General features: G+C 41.3%; 1 protein-coding gene across 4 annotated transcripts in view; it reads left to right on the top strand.

Moving 5' to 3' along the window:
• elavl2 (ELAV like neuron-specific RNA binding protein 2) overlaps positions 1-11,764 on the top strand; it is a 32,065-nt gene extending 20,301 nt beyond the window's left edge. For 3 of the 4 annotated variants that reach the window (XM_069705075.1, XM_069705074.1, XM_069705077.1), the window contains 5 exons: positions 1,228-1,331; positions 4,019-4,172; positions 6,057-6,282; positions 6,990-7,028; positions 9,043-11,764. In XM_069705075.1, coding sequence (XP_069561176.1) covers positions 1,228-1,331; positions 4,019-4,172; positions 6,057-6,282; positions 6,990-7,028; positions 9,043-9,373 — 854 coding nt within the window. In that variant the 3' untranslated portion in view covers positions 9,374-11,764. The remainder of the gene's footprint in view (positions 1-1,227; positions 1,332-4,018; positions 4,173-6,056; positions 6,283-6,989; positions 7,029-9,042) is intronic. The other variant, XM_069705076.1, reaches the window with a different exon arrangement.
• Positions 11,765-14,452: the final 2,688 nt, after the last annotated feature.

Here is a 14,452-nt window from a genome sequence, read left to right as displayed (position 1 = left end):
CTGACTAGGAATCGGATCGGCTAATAACGACAAAAGAAACAAATGTTGTTGTTTTGTTGTTGTTGTTTTTCCCCAGTGATAACAGCACGAGTGACTCTGCTCTTTATTTTAAAGCAATCCGTTTTCAGTTCTTGACAAGTGCACTTTGCAGTCTAACAAAACTCCATCTTCGTTCTCCGTGTTCCTGCTGCTGCTGTCGTCCGCCGGCTCCTTCAGCATCACTCTTTCCTCCGTTCTTCTGTCTTTGTGCTGCACTCGCGTCTGCAGCTGAAGCCTGAAATTACATTTTTAATGTACATACAATTACTGTTTGAAATTATCGATAGTTGACTTCAAATTATTTTTCAATGATGCCTTTTGTTTGTCACTGACTGTTACCTCATGAAGCGGAGCTGTGTTTTTCCATGTGTGTAATTGAATAGAAAGGGAGTGAGAACAAGAAACAAAGAGCAGGAAATCTCTCCTGAGGAGAACAAAGTTGTTGCTGCAGAAACAACTTTTATACGATGGAACGATGATAAAATGATAAAACAGACCTAAAAGCAGGTTGATGACAGCAGCTGTGCTTTGAGTTGAGCTATATGAACATGGAGATGAGTAACGGGGAGTATTTATCTAATGACAACTAAACTTCAATCAAAGAAAATGCAGGTTGCTTCTGTATTTACTGTATTGATAAGATGAAACTGCTTTAGCTGCTGAACTTGACCGGCAGTGGAATTGCGGAGAAACCCAGCAGTGTGGGTGGAGGAAATTGAATTGCACATAAAGAGTGGGTGTCAATCTATTGTACATTTTAGAGATAAACTGCAGAGGGAGGGGAACACGGTGAGCCTCGGCTACTTCGCTGTGTCATAGACGAGTTGGTGTGAAAGCAGAGCAACTGCTTGTCATTTTTAATTTAAAATATGTTTGTCAAAGAGCTGGTGTGAGAATTTGCCTTCGGTTTGAAGCCAAATAGATATTTGTTGAAAAAGGACTTTGTGACCTTGTGGGTTCTCTGCCAGATAAAAAAAAAAAAAGTAAAGTTAATCTGTGTGATGGTTTTACTGACAGTTTATTTTTGGGCGGTAAACCGGTAATCATGCCATTCACCGGTGAGTCATAAAAGGCTGTCTCAACCATATTTGCTAGTTGTACATTGTCTGCAAACAATTGAGTTTGTACACAGTGTGATCCTAAATCTGTTTTTCTTTTTTTCTATTTAAATTTTTTTTTTTTTTGCAGGGCAGAGCCTAGGATATGGATTTGTGAATTATGTCGACCCGAAGGACGCAGAAAAAGCCATCAATACCTTAAATGGCTTGAGACTTCAGACCAAAACCATCAAGGTAGGATGTCGTATCTGTTACAATTCATGACCGGTTGCAACAACAACAAAAAAAACATCAAGTTATGCTGCTCATGTCTAGCTCTCTAGGTCGAAGTATAATGAGGCTGGAGCAATGTGGGGTGGAAAGGGAGCCCATTGTTAATCTGGGCACAGGCGGCTTTGCTCGGGCCTCAAGTAGAGCAGAACTGTTTCTATGGTTGCATGTGCTGTAGCTCTGCTGTATGCCTTTACAGGGAGGTGGCTTCCATTAGCATTCATCAGGCAATGTAGCTCTCAATGCGCTGGTGGAAAAACTCATTTGCTTCATATAGTGCTGCAGGATTTGTGGATGGTGGAGCCAGATTATTAGATGTGATATATATATATATTTTTTTTCTCACAGTGGCCTTACAAGGAGCTGTCCTTCTCATATCGGGCAGAGCGGTGTTAGAGCAAATGTCTGTGGGCACAAACACGTTTGGTGATAGAAAATCCACGTTTGAATGTCACCAAATTTGTAAGCTGTACGCTTGATTATTTCTGTATTTAACACTTGAATATTGTGCAGATGTGGCATGTTATGACAGTGGAAGATACGGCGTGTTATGAGCCTCGCCACTTAATTTCCACGTATCAAACGGAGCACATCTTTTCTCTCCACGTCTGCCTCAGTTCATTCCTCTGAAAGTAGAACATGGGAACGTTTCTTTATGTATCACGCATCCAAAATTCTCTGGCTGCTCTGTCAGAAGTGCAAATAAACCCTAGTGAGGTGGAGGAATATACTTTGCAAATATTAGCATTAAATGATGTGTGAAGGTGAGAGGAGGCAGAAGGCAGGGATGAGGAGAAGCAGGAGAAGCAGGAGAAGCCTGGCTGTGGGCAGGCAGCTTCAGCGTTTCCGATCACTCCATCAGGCGTCCCTCCAGGTTCGGTACGAGGCATGTTTCTATGGTGGACTTCTTCCTGACCTGTGGCTACAAACAGAAAGGCTTTTTGAGAATACATTTTTTTTTCTTCCATGCAGGCATTGCATGAGACTGCCAACCCAGACTTGAATCAGTTTACAATGATAACAATTCGGACACTAATTTGCGGTACAAACGAGTCGGAACAACCTGCAGCCGTCACACAGAGAAGAGGAAGATGCAGCAGACTCGTGACTGTCCTGTTTCTTTTGCCTCTCTAACTCTGTCATTCATTCCTCCACGAAAGAAAGCAAATCTTACATTAGCTCCAAAACGTCAGCTGTCTTGGTTCCTTCATCTAATTAGATAAATGTCCACATGACTGAAAATGTGACGGTGCACCGAGAAAAAAGGAATTAATGAATCCTCGGGTGCAACGACGTATCGATCCACATGACCTGGGAGATGATTCTTTGGTCCCCCTCTGTTTTCTGTTACTCGTCAGGGTATAGATGGGGGGGGGTTTTCTGCTGCTGCTGTGTCTGTCCTGGTGCTGCGGGTCTCCAAATATGTCCTGACTTCAAAGACAGGAATGGGCAAGATTAGTTTTAAGAGGCAGCCTCCCTGCTCTTGTCTACAGCAATATTCAGGACATGTTAAATTTATATTTAAATAAGAGCTGTCTAGACAGGCCTGATGCTGCAACTATTTCTGTCAGGACTCTGAGTTTGATGGACAGAAAATGTTGGTTAAACTCCTCTTGGACGGGCAGATTTGTCACCGTCTACTTAGCCAGGAGGAGTCATTCTTAAGTTTGCACTGAGTAAAGAAAGAGATGTTCACAAATGCACAACAGGGAGCAGACACATTATTGCAATGCACCACTTTGTTGTTGTTGAACCCAAATGATGATGGCAGCAATTTAAAAAGGAGAAAACCTGGCTTGGATGAAGAGACGTTAACAAAACAAGTGATTTCTATATTGCCGTTGTCTTATTTTCCTTATTTTCATGTGCCACAACACCCCAGAGAAAAGTGTTTCTCCCTTTAAGGGAACATTTTCGTTTTTGCCTTATCTGAGCAAATTTAAAAGTCTGTTTATTTGCAACATACAGTCGATGACTGAGATGTTTGCTGAAGCAGGCAATGATGTGAGGAGAAACCGCATTTGACTAAGACCAAACTCCATTATCTTATTTTCGCCTTCTCCTCTTACATAACGGAGTCCCACAGCTTTGGGATAAACCTGAATTTTTTTTCTTGGCCTGGAACATTGTAAAATGTAACAGACAGGTTTGGCTTCAAGTTGTGCCACCTGGATCAAACCTGTGTTTATTACCATTTGAATTTCACACAAGTCTTGACGTCATTGTGTTGAAAGCTTCCGTTCATATCAATATTATCTTTAATGTTATCTGAACACCCCTTTGAAAGTTGTTTGCCCTGTCATATTTAAATGTTTAAATCCTACAAATACTAATTGCTTGTTTGTCTGTCTGAGAGGAACACTGTGTTTTTTGTGTCCTGATAAACAATATAGTTGTTCAATGCAAACTGAGAGGAGTTGTGTCGGTGTGTTTGTGGATGCAACGTTGGTCTCGCAGTAGACTTGGTGTGTTTCCATCCTCTCTGCTATAAATGGGTCACAGCATCTGCTCTGCTCGCGTTAGTTTGAACAAGTGTAGCCACGAAGGTGATGAACAGCCCGCCCTGATCTGATCTCTGGTATTTGAGTTGAGTACTGCGTGTGCTGGAGCTGGCTGTAATTGGTGGTCATGTGAACTGTCTCCACCTGTAGGTTTCCTATGCGCGTCCAAGCTCCGCCTCCATCAGAGATGCAAACTTGTACGTCAGTGGCTTGCCAAAAACCATGACTCAGAAAGAACTGGAGCAGCTCTTCTCTCAGTACGGACGCATCATTACCTCGCGCATCCTGGTGGACCAGGTGACTGGTGAGTGCAACATGACAGCCACCACCACCCCCCCCACACACACACACACACACCCCACCCCTCCTCCTCTTTTTGTTCCTTTTTTTACTTTGCCACTTTCGTCCCTCCTTTTCCCTCGAGACTGCCGAACAAAATGACACAGCCAAGCCCGAGAAATACATCAGAGGTGGTGGTATGAGGTTTCCAAAACAAACACACAAAAAAAAATGCAATTTTCCACTAGAGGTGTTCATAAATATGCAGAGATAGAATATGAAAATGGGTGTAAAGTAGCAGGACTCAATGCTTCATCATTTCTTTTCCCCTCCAATCTCCCCTCTGCCTGCACTTACCTTCCCTTGCTTTATTCTCCCTTTTCTCTTCCCATCCCCAAAGGTATACGTGTGATGCCTGTTCTATGGCAAGAAATGAAATGCATTTAGAACAGTTCTATTCTCTGTTTTTCAGCTGTCACTGTGACGTGAAACACTAATAAACAGAATCGTTCACCGAGACATTTCCCAGCGGTTTTGTCCCAGTGTAATATTCCTTCCGGCATGCATTATGGGAACGGTTGTCTTTATTTTTCAAACACAAAACCACTTGTTCCCGGAGAATCCACTTCCAGTTTTACTTTCAGCCTGTAATCCAGCTGCAGGGACACCAGACCACCAAAATGTAAAGCAGGAATCGCAAACCTGCTGTTGCTCCTAAACTAACAGAGTAACACCTGATGCAGAGAGGCTCAGGTTTTCTAATGCTGTTAATACAGTGACAAAATGCGTGAGAATTAAAACATTGAATCAAATACTGCACAACCTGCAATACATGCTAAATACAAAAAGCACAAGGTTTAAGAGAAATACGCTTGGCAAGAAACAAAAAATGAAAACGCCAAGAAGTGGAAACACGAGCAAAGTGGAGGACTTCTTACTTTGTAAAAGGCAAAAGACACTGGAGCTCATTAGCAGGAAGAAACCAGACCAAAAGACTAATGACATGCCTGAATGTCCCGAGAGGGCAGGAAGAGGTAAATAAGTTAAAGGAATAATTTGTAAATATTCTTAAAATATCTAATTGCTGCAGTATATTTAAAGGAACCTGTAGCTGTTTGAGTTTTATCCAAAACAGCCAGCTGTTGCTAACGTGCTGATGTTCTCGTAAATCACTCTCACTTCACACAAACTTATTAGCAACAGTCACCACAATGCTGCTGATCTGGTGATATTTTAACCTTTTTTTTTTTTTTTTTTTCCCCCCGCCATCTTGGGACGTGGTGCTCGTCACAATCTTCGGTCTTTGCTCTCGTTTCTTCTCTGCTGGCTTGCCAGCGTCCTGTGAAGGGAAAGCCTCGTATTGTTGCTGGTTCTCAGTCAAAGCAAATCCACTTCTTCACCTCCTCTGTTTATTCTCCGGCTGCCTGTTTCCCTGCTCTTCATTTGTGTTGGATCACCACTGATGGTTGTGCTGCTGCCTCTAGTGTCACGTTTCTTGATTTGAATCCCACTTTGATGTCGAGGTAATGTTAGCAATTTTTTTGTAAAACATCAAAGTGAAAGAGGGTCTGTATTTTTGAAAAGTTAAAAGGGAACTAGACAAAGCAAACTGTTCTTATTTTTTTTTTTTTTTTTTTAATTAACAGGCATCTTCACATACCCACTTTTATCCGATTTAGTATTAAATATTGATCAAAACGTTGCAGTATGGTAGAATAGTGTTGCACCTTCACAGCGGTTATCTGTGCTGTTTTTTTTTTTTAATGCACCATTAATATGTCATATTAGTATTCGATAAGGAAACTCGGGTCTTCTACCCCGAAGTTACCGTTTACGTGGTGTCGGTGGTGTGCAAACTGCAGGAGCTTGCCAACATACGGCCGATCTGAAGCTCGCGTATTCTCCACAGGTGTTTCCAGAGGCGTCGGCTTCATTCGTTTTGACCGGCGAATTGAGGCTGAGGAGGCCATCAAGGGTCTGAACTGTCAGAAGCCGCCCGGTGCCACCGAACCCATTACAGTGAAGTTTGCGAACAACCCGAGCCAGAAGACCAGCCAGGCACTGCTGTCCCAGCTGTATCAGTCACCCAATCGAAGGTACCCAGGACCCCTCGCACAGCAGGCACAACGCTTCAGGTAAAAGGGGCACACCAAAAAGAAAGAAAGAAAAAAAAAAAAACCATTAAAAATCTGATTAGAGGCCAGCTTAGTTAATACTGCTAGTGGAGTGGATTCTGTTGACCCTCTGAGGCTTTTTTGAAATTAGCATTTAAATTGTCTCTCAGCAGTATAGCGAACATATTCTGTGTTGGAGCTCATCAATACTCTGGACAGAATAATTCATCCCCATATTCACATTCATAACTTTGCTGTGTTCCTCCTGTTGCAGACGTAGGCCTACGACACAATCCGGGTTTGAGCAGATTTTGACAAATGTGGAAATGAGATGAGCAATGCTCTGGTGGAAAATACAGCAGATGGGCTGAAAGTCTTTGCATGATTGGAATAAAATGTACACATTAATCCAAAAATACATTTGCTTTTCAGTCCACTCATTGATGATTTGTGTGAAGAGAATTTGTGTAATAAGCTGCGGTATTTTCAGCTTCAACTACCATCTTCGTGAAGTGAATGTCTCCCGGGTTGTGTAGGTTGAATATTGGAAAAACAAGTAGAGTCAACAGAATAAAATGCACATAAAAGTCTTAGGATTCTCTTGAGTAGAACGACTGACTGTAATCAGAACTATTCCTCATCTCTGTCATCCTGTCAAAACGCATCAACCTCCTATAAAGCTCTCTTCATATTAAAATGTGTGTTGGCGTTTGTTTTGTTTTTTTAAGGTTGGACAATCTGCTGAACATGGCCTATGGAGTCAAAAGGTAAATTGATTTTTGTTTTTTTTAGATTTCATAGTCTGCTTTAATGGATCCGCAGGGAAATTCAGATCTAATGTGAGGAAGCTGATTTTTATTTCCTCTTCTTTTTCTTTCTTTTTTTTTGGGGGGGCCAGTCTTCCTGATTGAGCGCTCTGCAATATTGTGTAGGTAGTTAATGCTGCGCGAGGTAGCATTGATTCAATATCGGATTGAATTTGACTTGTACTCTCAAATATACATATAATTCAGTTAATGTGAGTAAATCAGACTGTTTGTTTTAACAGCAAGTGATGTAAATATTTAGAGACTGCAGGAGCTGCAGAAAGATGGAGAAGGGAGGACCCCGATGAAGGCCGTCACACGAAGACTATCTGCTCCTCTTGTCCTGGGACATCCACTCTGCCAGATTTATGGGCCCAGCACTTATTTAGTGATACAACACACGGTTCAATAGAAATGGTATTATTAGAGGTGATGGTAACATTTTTAACTGAAGTTTAAGTCACTTTTCTTTCTTTCTTTTTTTAAAGCTTGAGTGGACATTCGTCCTTCTACATTTAACCCATCCTAAGTACTTAATAATAAATAATGGCAATAGCGTGAGACTCTGCAAGAACTGTCAGCACCAGTCGCTGGGATGTGCAAGTTGTTTATCACTTATTTCCAAGTTACAATATCTAGTTGAATATTTGTTGCTTTTATTATCAAACGCAGTACATCGTCTGCTCAATGGAAGGATGTTATAAACCGAGTTTGAAGTGCAGTGCTGGACAAAATGGAATGACATCGGGTCTCTGTGTCTGATGAAGATGAGCTTCCAGTCCTGGCCAGCTTCAACAACAGGCACCTTTTCCCCAGTTTTAAGTTAAATATGAAACAAGTGTAGTTATTTATGCTTTAAATTAAATGTTGACTGATAATTGAAATGAGGGAAATGGCTTCATAGGAGAAAGGTCAGTGACAGTAATGCGGCGAAATGCTTTACACTCGACATAATGTCACACGTCTGGATTAAAGCGTCGTCTGTCCTGCTGGTCTACATAACAAAGGACAGAATTTTACAATCTTACTTGCTATTGCACAAAATTGCATACTTGTATTTTGAGCTTCGTGCTCCTACCTTGATCTATTATGGACAGCCCTGTCCTGCTTCAAACTTTGTTGCATCAGACATCTTTCAGGATTCGACAGGATACCAGTTTGTCTAAGTTGAGTTTTATAAGAATGTCTTCCTCGAGGATGATTGAAGTCCGGTCCCCTGAAAGCTCAAAGACCCGTTCACCAGCAACAATACACGTGATTTCTCCTCTGCCTGGCTCGTTGGCAAATCTCTCTACAGGACCTCGACACTGGGCGCACACCTGTCATAGTGGATGTTCCCTGAGAGGCCAACTGGAGCAGCTAATCTTATGTGACACCTGCTGCAATAATTCATAGGCCGTCCATGCACTTTGAATTATGTTTCTTAAAACTGCAAAACCGCATTTACCGAAGGCCAGAGGTTTCCTGTGCCTCCATTCTGGTCACGGCTTAAATAGGGTTTTTATTTCCTCTGATATACCTGCTTTTGATTTTGAAGTGTATAATGTTGTGCTTCTGTTTTGATGCGCATTAAAAGCAGCTACAATTTCTAAGAAAATGTGAAAGAAGCTTGTTGTGTTATCTCAAGTACGAGATAACTACACACGCTGCACATTCAGGATAACGGCTCCGTTTTTAGGGTTGTTGTTGTTTTTTTTTTTTGTTTTTTTTTACAAGAGGGCCTTTTATAACTTACTGCCCAGCTGAAAGAGAAATATGAAAAGGAGTAGTGTCTGAAATGAAAGAATGGCGCGAACACTGACTGTTAAAGCAACACAACTGTGGCTCGGGATGAAGCGTGGATTCTGCTGATCCCACTGGAGACTTGTCAGATTCTGTTAGGCTTGTTGGCACGATCTCTTGTTTTTATAAAAAGGCCCGTTTTGTGCTCATTTTGGCTCTGGCCTTGAACCGTGTTACTTTGTGTGTTTTACAGCAGGTTCTCCCCCATGGCCATTGACGGGGTGACCAGCTTGGCTGGCATCAACATCCCGGGGCACGCGGGCAATGGCTGGTGTATCTTCGTCTACAACCTGGCTCCGGATGCAGATGAGAGCATCCTTTGGCAGATGTTTGGGCCGTTTGGTGCCGTCACGAATGTCAAGGTTATCCGCGACTTCAACACAAACAAGTGCAAAGGATTTGGTTTTGTCACCATGACTAATTACGACGAGGCAGCTGTGGCCATCGCCAGCTTGAATGGATACCGCCTCGGGGACCGAGTTCTGCAAGTCTCGTTCAAAACCAACAAAACACACAAAGCCTAAAACCCACTGAGATTGTTTCTAGAGAACTCGCGAGAAAGTGGAAACAGAAAATGGAAGCGTATTGACCGTAAATTTCTACATTAGTAAAAACGAGCTTTGTAAATCAGTGTTGCGAAGAAAAACAATATTTAGCGTCCAACAATGTGATTCTTCTTCTTTTTTTTCATTTTTTTTTTCATTGCTTCGCTTTGAATCTTCATATGCTTTAAAACAGGAAAAAAATAATACTGCAGGTTTTGATGCCTGCGATGTTGAATTCTCTTGCTGTCTTTACAGATGGACCATCTAAAACGTTACAATAGGTTTTGTCATTTTGTTGCACATCTGCTTTGAAACAGTAAGTCTCGTAAGGTTATGTGTGGTGATTTTCTTTGTACTTCTGTGTCCTGATTTGCCATAGGTGCGTTATGCCTTCAGTGGATTAGCAAGTACTTATTTTTGAACTATTTGAGGTTTAGTTGATTTTGTAAGTATTCTGTTTCTTGTAATATGAGTTGGTTATCGGTTGGCTGCAAAATGTTGCTTATTGTAAACTTAACGGAGAAAAAGACAAAAAAAAAAAATTCTTAAAGCAGTACCTTGCCAAAGAGCTAAGAACCTCTTTGATGTGGGTTTAAAAAGCATCTATTTTTATAAAAAGAAAAATTTGGAGAAACTTTTTACTGGACCTGGAACAAAATATTTTGACTTGGATACTTTGAAAAATATCTTCATATGACACCTTGTGAGCTTTTGAACTTTACAAGAAAGTTTGCAGTGGTTGAAATTTCTGGAGAGATTTATGATGTAAAAGATACCTTTTGAGATCTTTGTATTATCTTTAGATTATAGAATCAGTGGCAGTGCTGGTTTCATTTGTAAAATCATCTGTGGGTCCCCCTGTCATCCTGGTTGTTAGGACTAGCAACTCGCTTTCGGATTTGATTTGGAAACAGACAGAACTACAAAGGTTTATTTGCCAAAAGTGCATGCAAAATTATAACACGGAGATATCTTAAAAGGTAAACGGGGGATTAAAAAAAAACAAAAAAATCAGCTCTTCCTCCAAGATTCCCTTCAGATGGAGCTCATGGTGTTTTGTGGTGTACCTACGATATATCATTCGACTGATTTTTGTCCCAATAAGGGTTTTTACATACTTTGTATGAAATCTTGAGGACGAGCCTACGAAGGCAGCAGCTTAAAAAAAACCTAGTCTGAAGAATAGAAGGGATTACTCCTGAGCTTTGAGCTATGTAAATAAGTCCTTTTTTATGTTGAGTATTTGGCAGACTTCTTTTGGTTCTCGTTTTGACTTCATTGGAAAGTGTGATATTATATATATCGTTTTCTTTTTTCTTTCACGGAGTATGTAAGGTATTTTCTTTTTAGATATTTACCTTTTGATTTCAGTTTCCCTTCAGTTGAACTCCTTGGATTCGTTGTCCTATGGACTAGCATTACAGTGCATCAAATTTGTTGGTTGTTTGGTCTGTAGATAGTCTTGCTTCGTAAAAAACAAAAAAAAGAATAAGAAAAAAAAAGAAAAAAAAAAGTATTAAGAAACTATAGACATTTGTTTTGTTTTTTATATATAAACATTATAGATATATATTTATGTGGTAAAGAATGGATATAAACCACAGTTTTGAACTATTTGATTACTTTTTTTTTTTCATACTCATATATATACGTAATGCATATAACCTGTCTTTAAAATCGTAAAAAAAAAAAAAAAAAAGGTGTATATTGCTTTATTCACTTTGGGGGAAGGACAGCGAAGCGGTTCCATTAACGACCGCAAAATTGGTTGCAAAAGTTTGTCGAACAACATCTGGCTCGCCTCGAACAGACGGACGGACGGAGGCTGGTCCAGCCTCACATGCACTGAATACTGCACCCGCATCCTGCTTGGTATTTCAACCAGTTACTAGTCATGCTTCCCCTTAAATGAGCAGTGTGCTATGCATTATATGATTATCTTTGCAACTGCTTTTTCTCGTTTATCTATTCCTTCTTTGTGTTACTTGTACAAGTTTAACTTTAAGTCTAGATGAGTTGTGATATTTGCTGCTGTGGGGTAGAGACTACACTTTTCACGCCTGACCTGCCGTCGTCGGAAATAGCATTTTGTTTTTCTTTTTTGTAATCTCCTCCTGATTATTTGGTCTTGGCAAATTGTGCCGACGGTCTGGCGTGAAAAACTGTTCCCTCCCGACCCTCTTATCTCCATTCTTAATATGAGAATAATTATTTATTTGAAGTTGTATAGTCTGACTTGGTTCACAGCATTTTTGGAATAGAATATCTTTTGTTTGAATATTTAAAAGGATGTACATGTTCTTTACTTTGTGTTTGGATACTTTGGATTTTTTCCATGTTCAGTACATCAATAAATAAGTTGAAGGGCAATGCAGCTTTGTGAATTGATCCCATCATTCCTATTTACTGTTTGCACCAGGGGAAAAAAAAAAGAGTTTCATGTGTAAAAAAAAAAAAAAAAAAAAAGTCTTGTTAAACTGTTTTACTTTAAGCACGAAATGTTTATTAATCTGATTGCTGTGCTCTTTTTTTGATCACTTTGGTTTTTGTACATGCGATACGATGCGTTGAGGTTAAAGGTAGAAGTAGTTTAAATCGTGTTTGAAAAGCGCTGAACTTCCCGTCTGGAAGAAACGCTCATCTTTTTTTCATCTTGAACGTCACGAAGAGCAGCACGAGGCTTGAAGGAACCAACCTCATAGAGTATTGATTTTTATTCTTTTTTTTTTTCTCTCCCTTTATTTTTTTTTTGATTTTGTAATGTTTTTTTGTGTCTCATGCTCCACTTGAGGCTGACAGTCGCTGAAGATGGAACGGCCGGCTTTGAAGTGCGCCCCCCCCCGCTGCGCAGCCACCTCACGGCCCGACTGTCATTTTAGGGGCGTCGGAAAGGACGCCGACGGGAGCCGCTGAACAAACCGCAGTGGCTTTCTGGAAAGAAAGCTTCTCTAAAGCGTTCACTGTTTGGGAGGAGAGGAAGAAGAAAAAAAAAGTTCCAGCACATTGCTCAGTTTAATGAAAACAATATTTCTATATATTCTAGCCGTGTTTGGCTCCAGCAGATAAGGAGGCTACTCTGTGAGCTGCTTAAAAAAAAGCTTTACTGTTCCATTAGCCTGCGTGTTGGAACAGAAGTCCTCTTCCCTGAAAGCAGTTTTGACTGAAAGGAGTCATTTTTTGCAGTTTAAAAGCATCCGAACGTCGATATATAGAGCGCGTGTCACTTCCCTGGTTTTGTGGAGCTCAGCTGGAAACGGATATCGACGCGAGGAGCTTTGGCTGAGTGACAACACATTTGGTTCTTACGCGACGCGTCGGACGGAGGCTCGTCTCCCGGCCGGCCTCGCGGCCCGACGCTCGGCCATCTTTTGAGCCTCTCCGCCAGCGAAAACGGGATTGGGCCTCGGCGGCGAACGGCCGTCTCCGACGTGTTGGCGCGACTTGCCGTTTTGTCAGTTGTTCGACGTGAAGAATCTGATTCTCAGCGAGTTTCTTCCGACGGAGCAGCGAACCGTTAAGTGTTGGGTCCGATTCTTGAAAACTGCTTTTACTCCACCTTTGAATGCTTTGCAGTCGTCGGGATCTCGCGATGAAGAAACGGTCTCGTCGTCTTCGAAGAGGAACACCATATTATCCCGAGTGACAGCCACAAAATGTCAATTGTACTTTTTTAATGGCAACTAACCCAGATGATAAAGAGGTTTTCAAACTTCTTTTTTTTTTTTTTTTTATCAGGCGAACCTTCACAGCCTTTTCAGACTAACTCGGCTAAATCGTTTCTAAACTGCAGCGCTATTCAGATAAAGTAAACATTCCCACCTTTTCAAGTATTAAGACAGAAAAATACAATAAATGTCCTTTCCTGCGTGGGGGGGAAAAAGTAAGCAAACCCGCGGCATCCCCCTTTTTTTTAAATGGAAATACCTTCTCGTGGGCGTTTCGCACGACTGTCCGCCGTCTTCGACGTCGGCCCGCTGAACATTTTGACCGCTCTCCCGTGCAAAATCCCTTCAGTTGCATCAAACGGCCTTCTCTTGGTCTGAATCTGCCAGAGTCCTGGACAAACTGGCACTCGTTTGAAATCTACGTCGCATGTAACCGTAGAATGATTTACTTCAAATAGTCCTTTTTGAATCCCTCGCCAGACTCAGGCATCCTTGATTTTTCTTTCTTTCTTTCCGAAGGCCTTCAGAAAGCCCTTTTTAGATCTTGACATGATGACACTTGAATAGCAAAGAGAATACCAGACCTGAGATGCCGGAGGTTTAAGTACAACAAGTTTGAACCTGTCACTCCCTGAGGAGGCTCTAATCATCGGTGCCAGATCTGGAACCTCCGAATCTACACGGATTGATATGAAGATCTGAACCGTTTCCACAGGACTCGTCTGTCTTTCTGATTTTTTTTTATTTTTATTATTATTAATTAAATTTACGACGGACTATAAAATGTCAATTTTATGTGTAATTTGCGTGTCACCTTTATTTGTTGGCACCGTTTCGAAGAGGATCAGATCCAAGCAAACGCTTGCTAAAGCACGTCGGGGGGGGGGGGGGGAACAACAACAACAACAACAACTGTTAAAGTGTTTAACACTACAAATTGTTGGCTTCCACCGTTTTATCGATTACCAGTTCGCTCGGATGTGATCGCAAACACGGTGTTCAGGTCACAGCTGAGTGAAGACACCTATGTATCGGTAATGTCTATTTTTCAATAGAAAAAGCCCCTCATTTGGGAAATGATTGGTTTAAGGAGAAATGTGCTTGATGGTCGCATTTCTAGGGTTTAAGAAAAAAAAAAAAAAGCATCTTTCTGGTCCCACATGTCCAATATCAGAAGAGTTGCGTCCTCTGTACGTTTTCCATACCCGTGTTAAGGAAGAAAAAAAAAAAAAAAAGGGGTCACAGATGGTCTCTCCATTATCATGACACCCATTTTTGACTCTCACCCTTATAACAAGCCCAACCCCCCCCCCACCCCTCCCCTCCATTGCACTTGCGTTTGTGAAACCTAACATACTGTAACACGGTACGTAATAGGACGGCAGATAAATAA

This window comes from Brachyistius frenatus, unplaced genomic scaffold (assembly GCF_029030835.1).
Source record: "Brachyistius frenatus isolate BFR_SWC_R1_liver_20210118 unplaced genomic scaffold, ASM2903083v1 Contig_54, whole genome shotgun sequence".
NCBI classification, from domain to species: Eukaryota; Metazoa; Chordata; class Actinopteri; family Embiotocidae; genus Brachyistius; species Brachyistius frenatus.
Note: the sequence above shows the minus strand (reverse complement) of the source record. Positions and strands in the feature narration are given on the sequence as shown.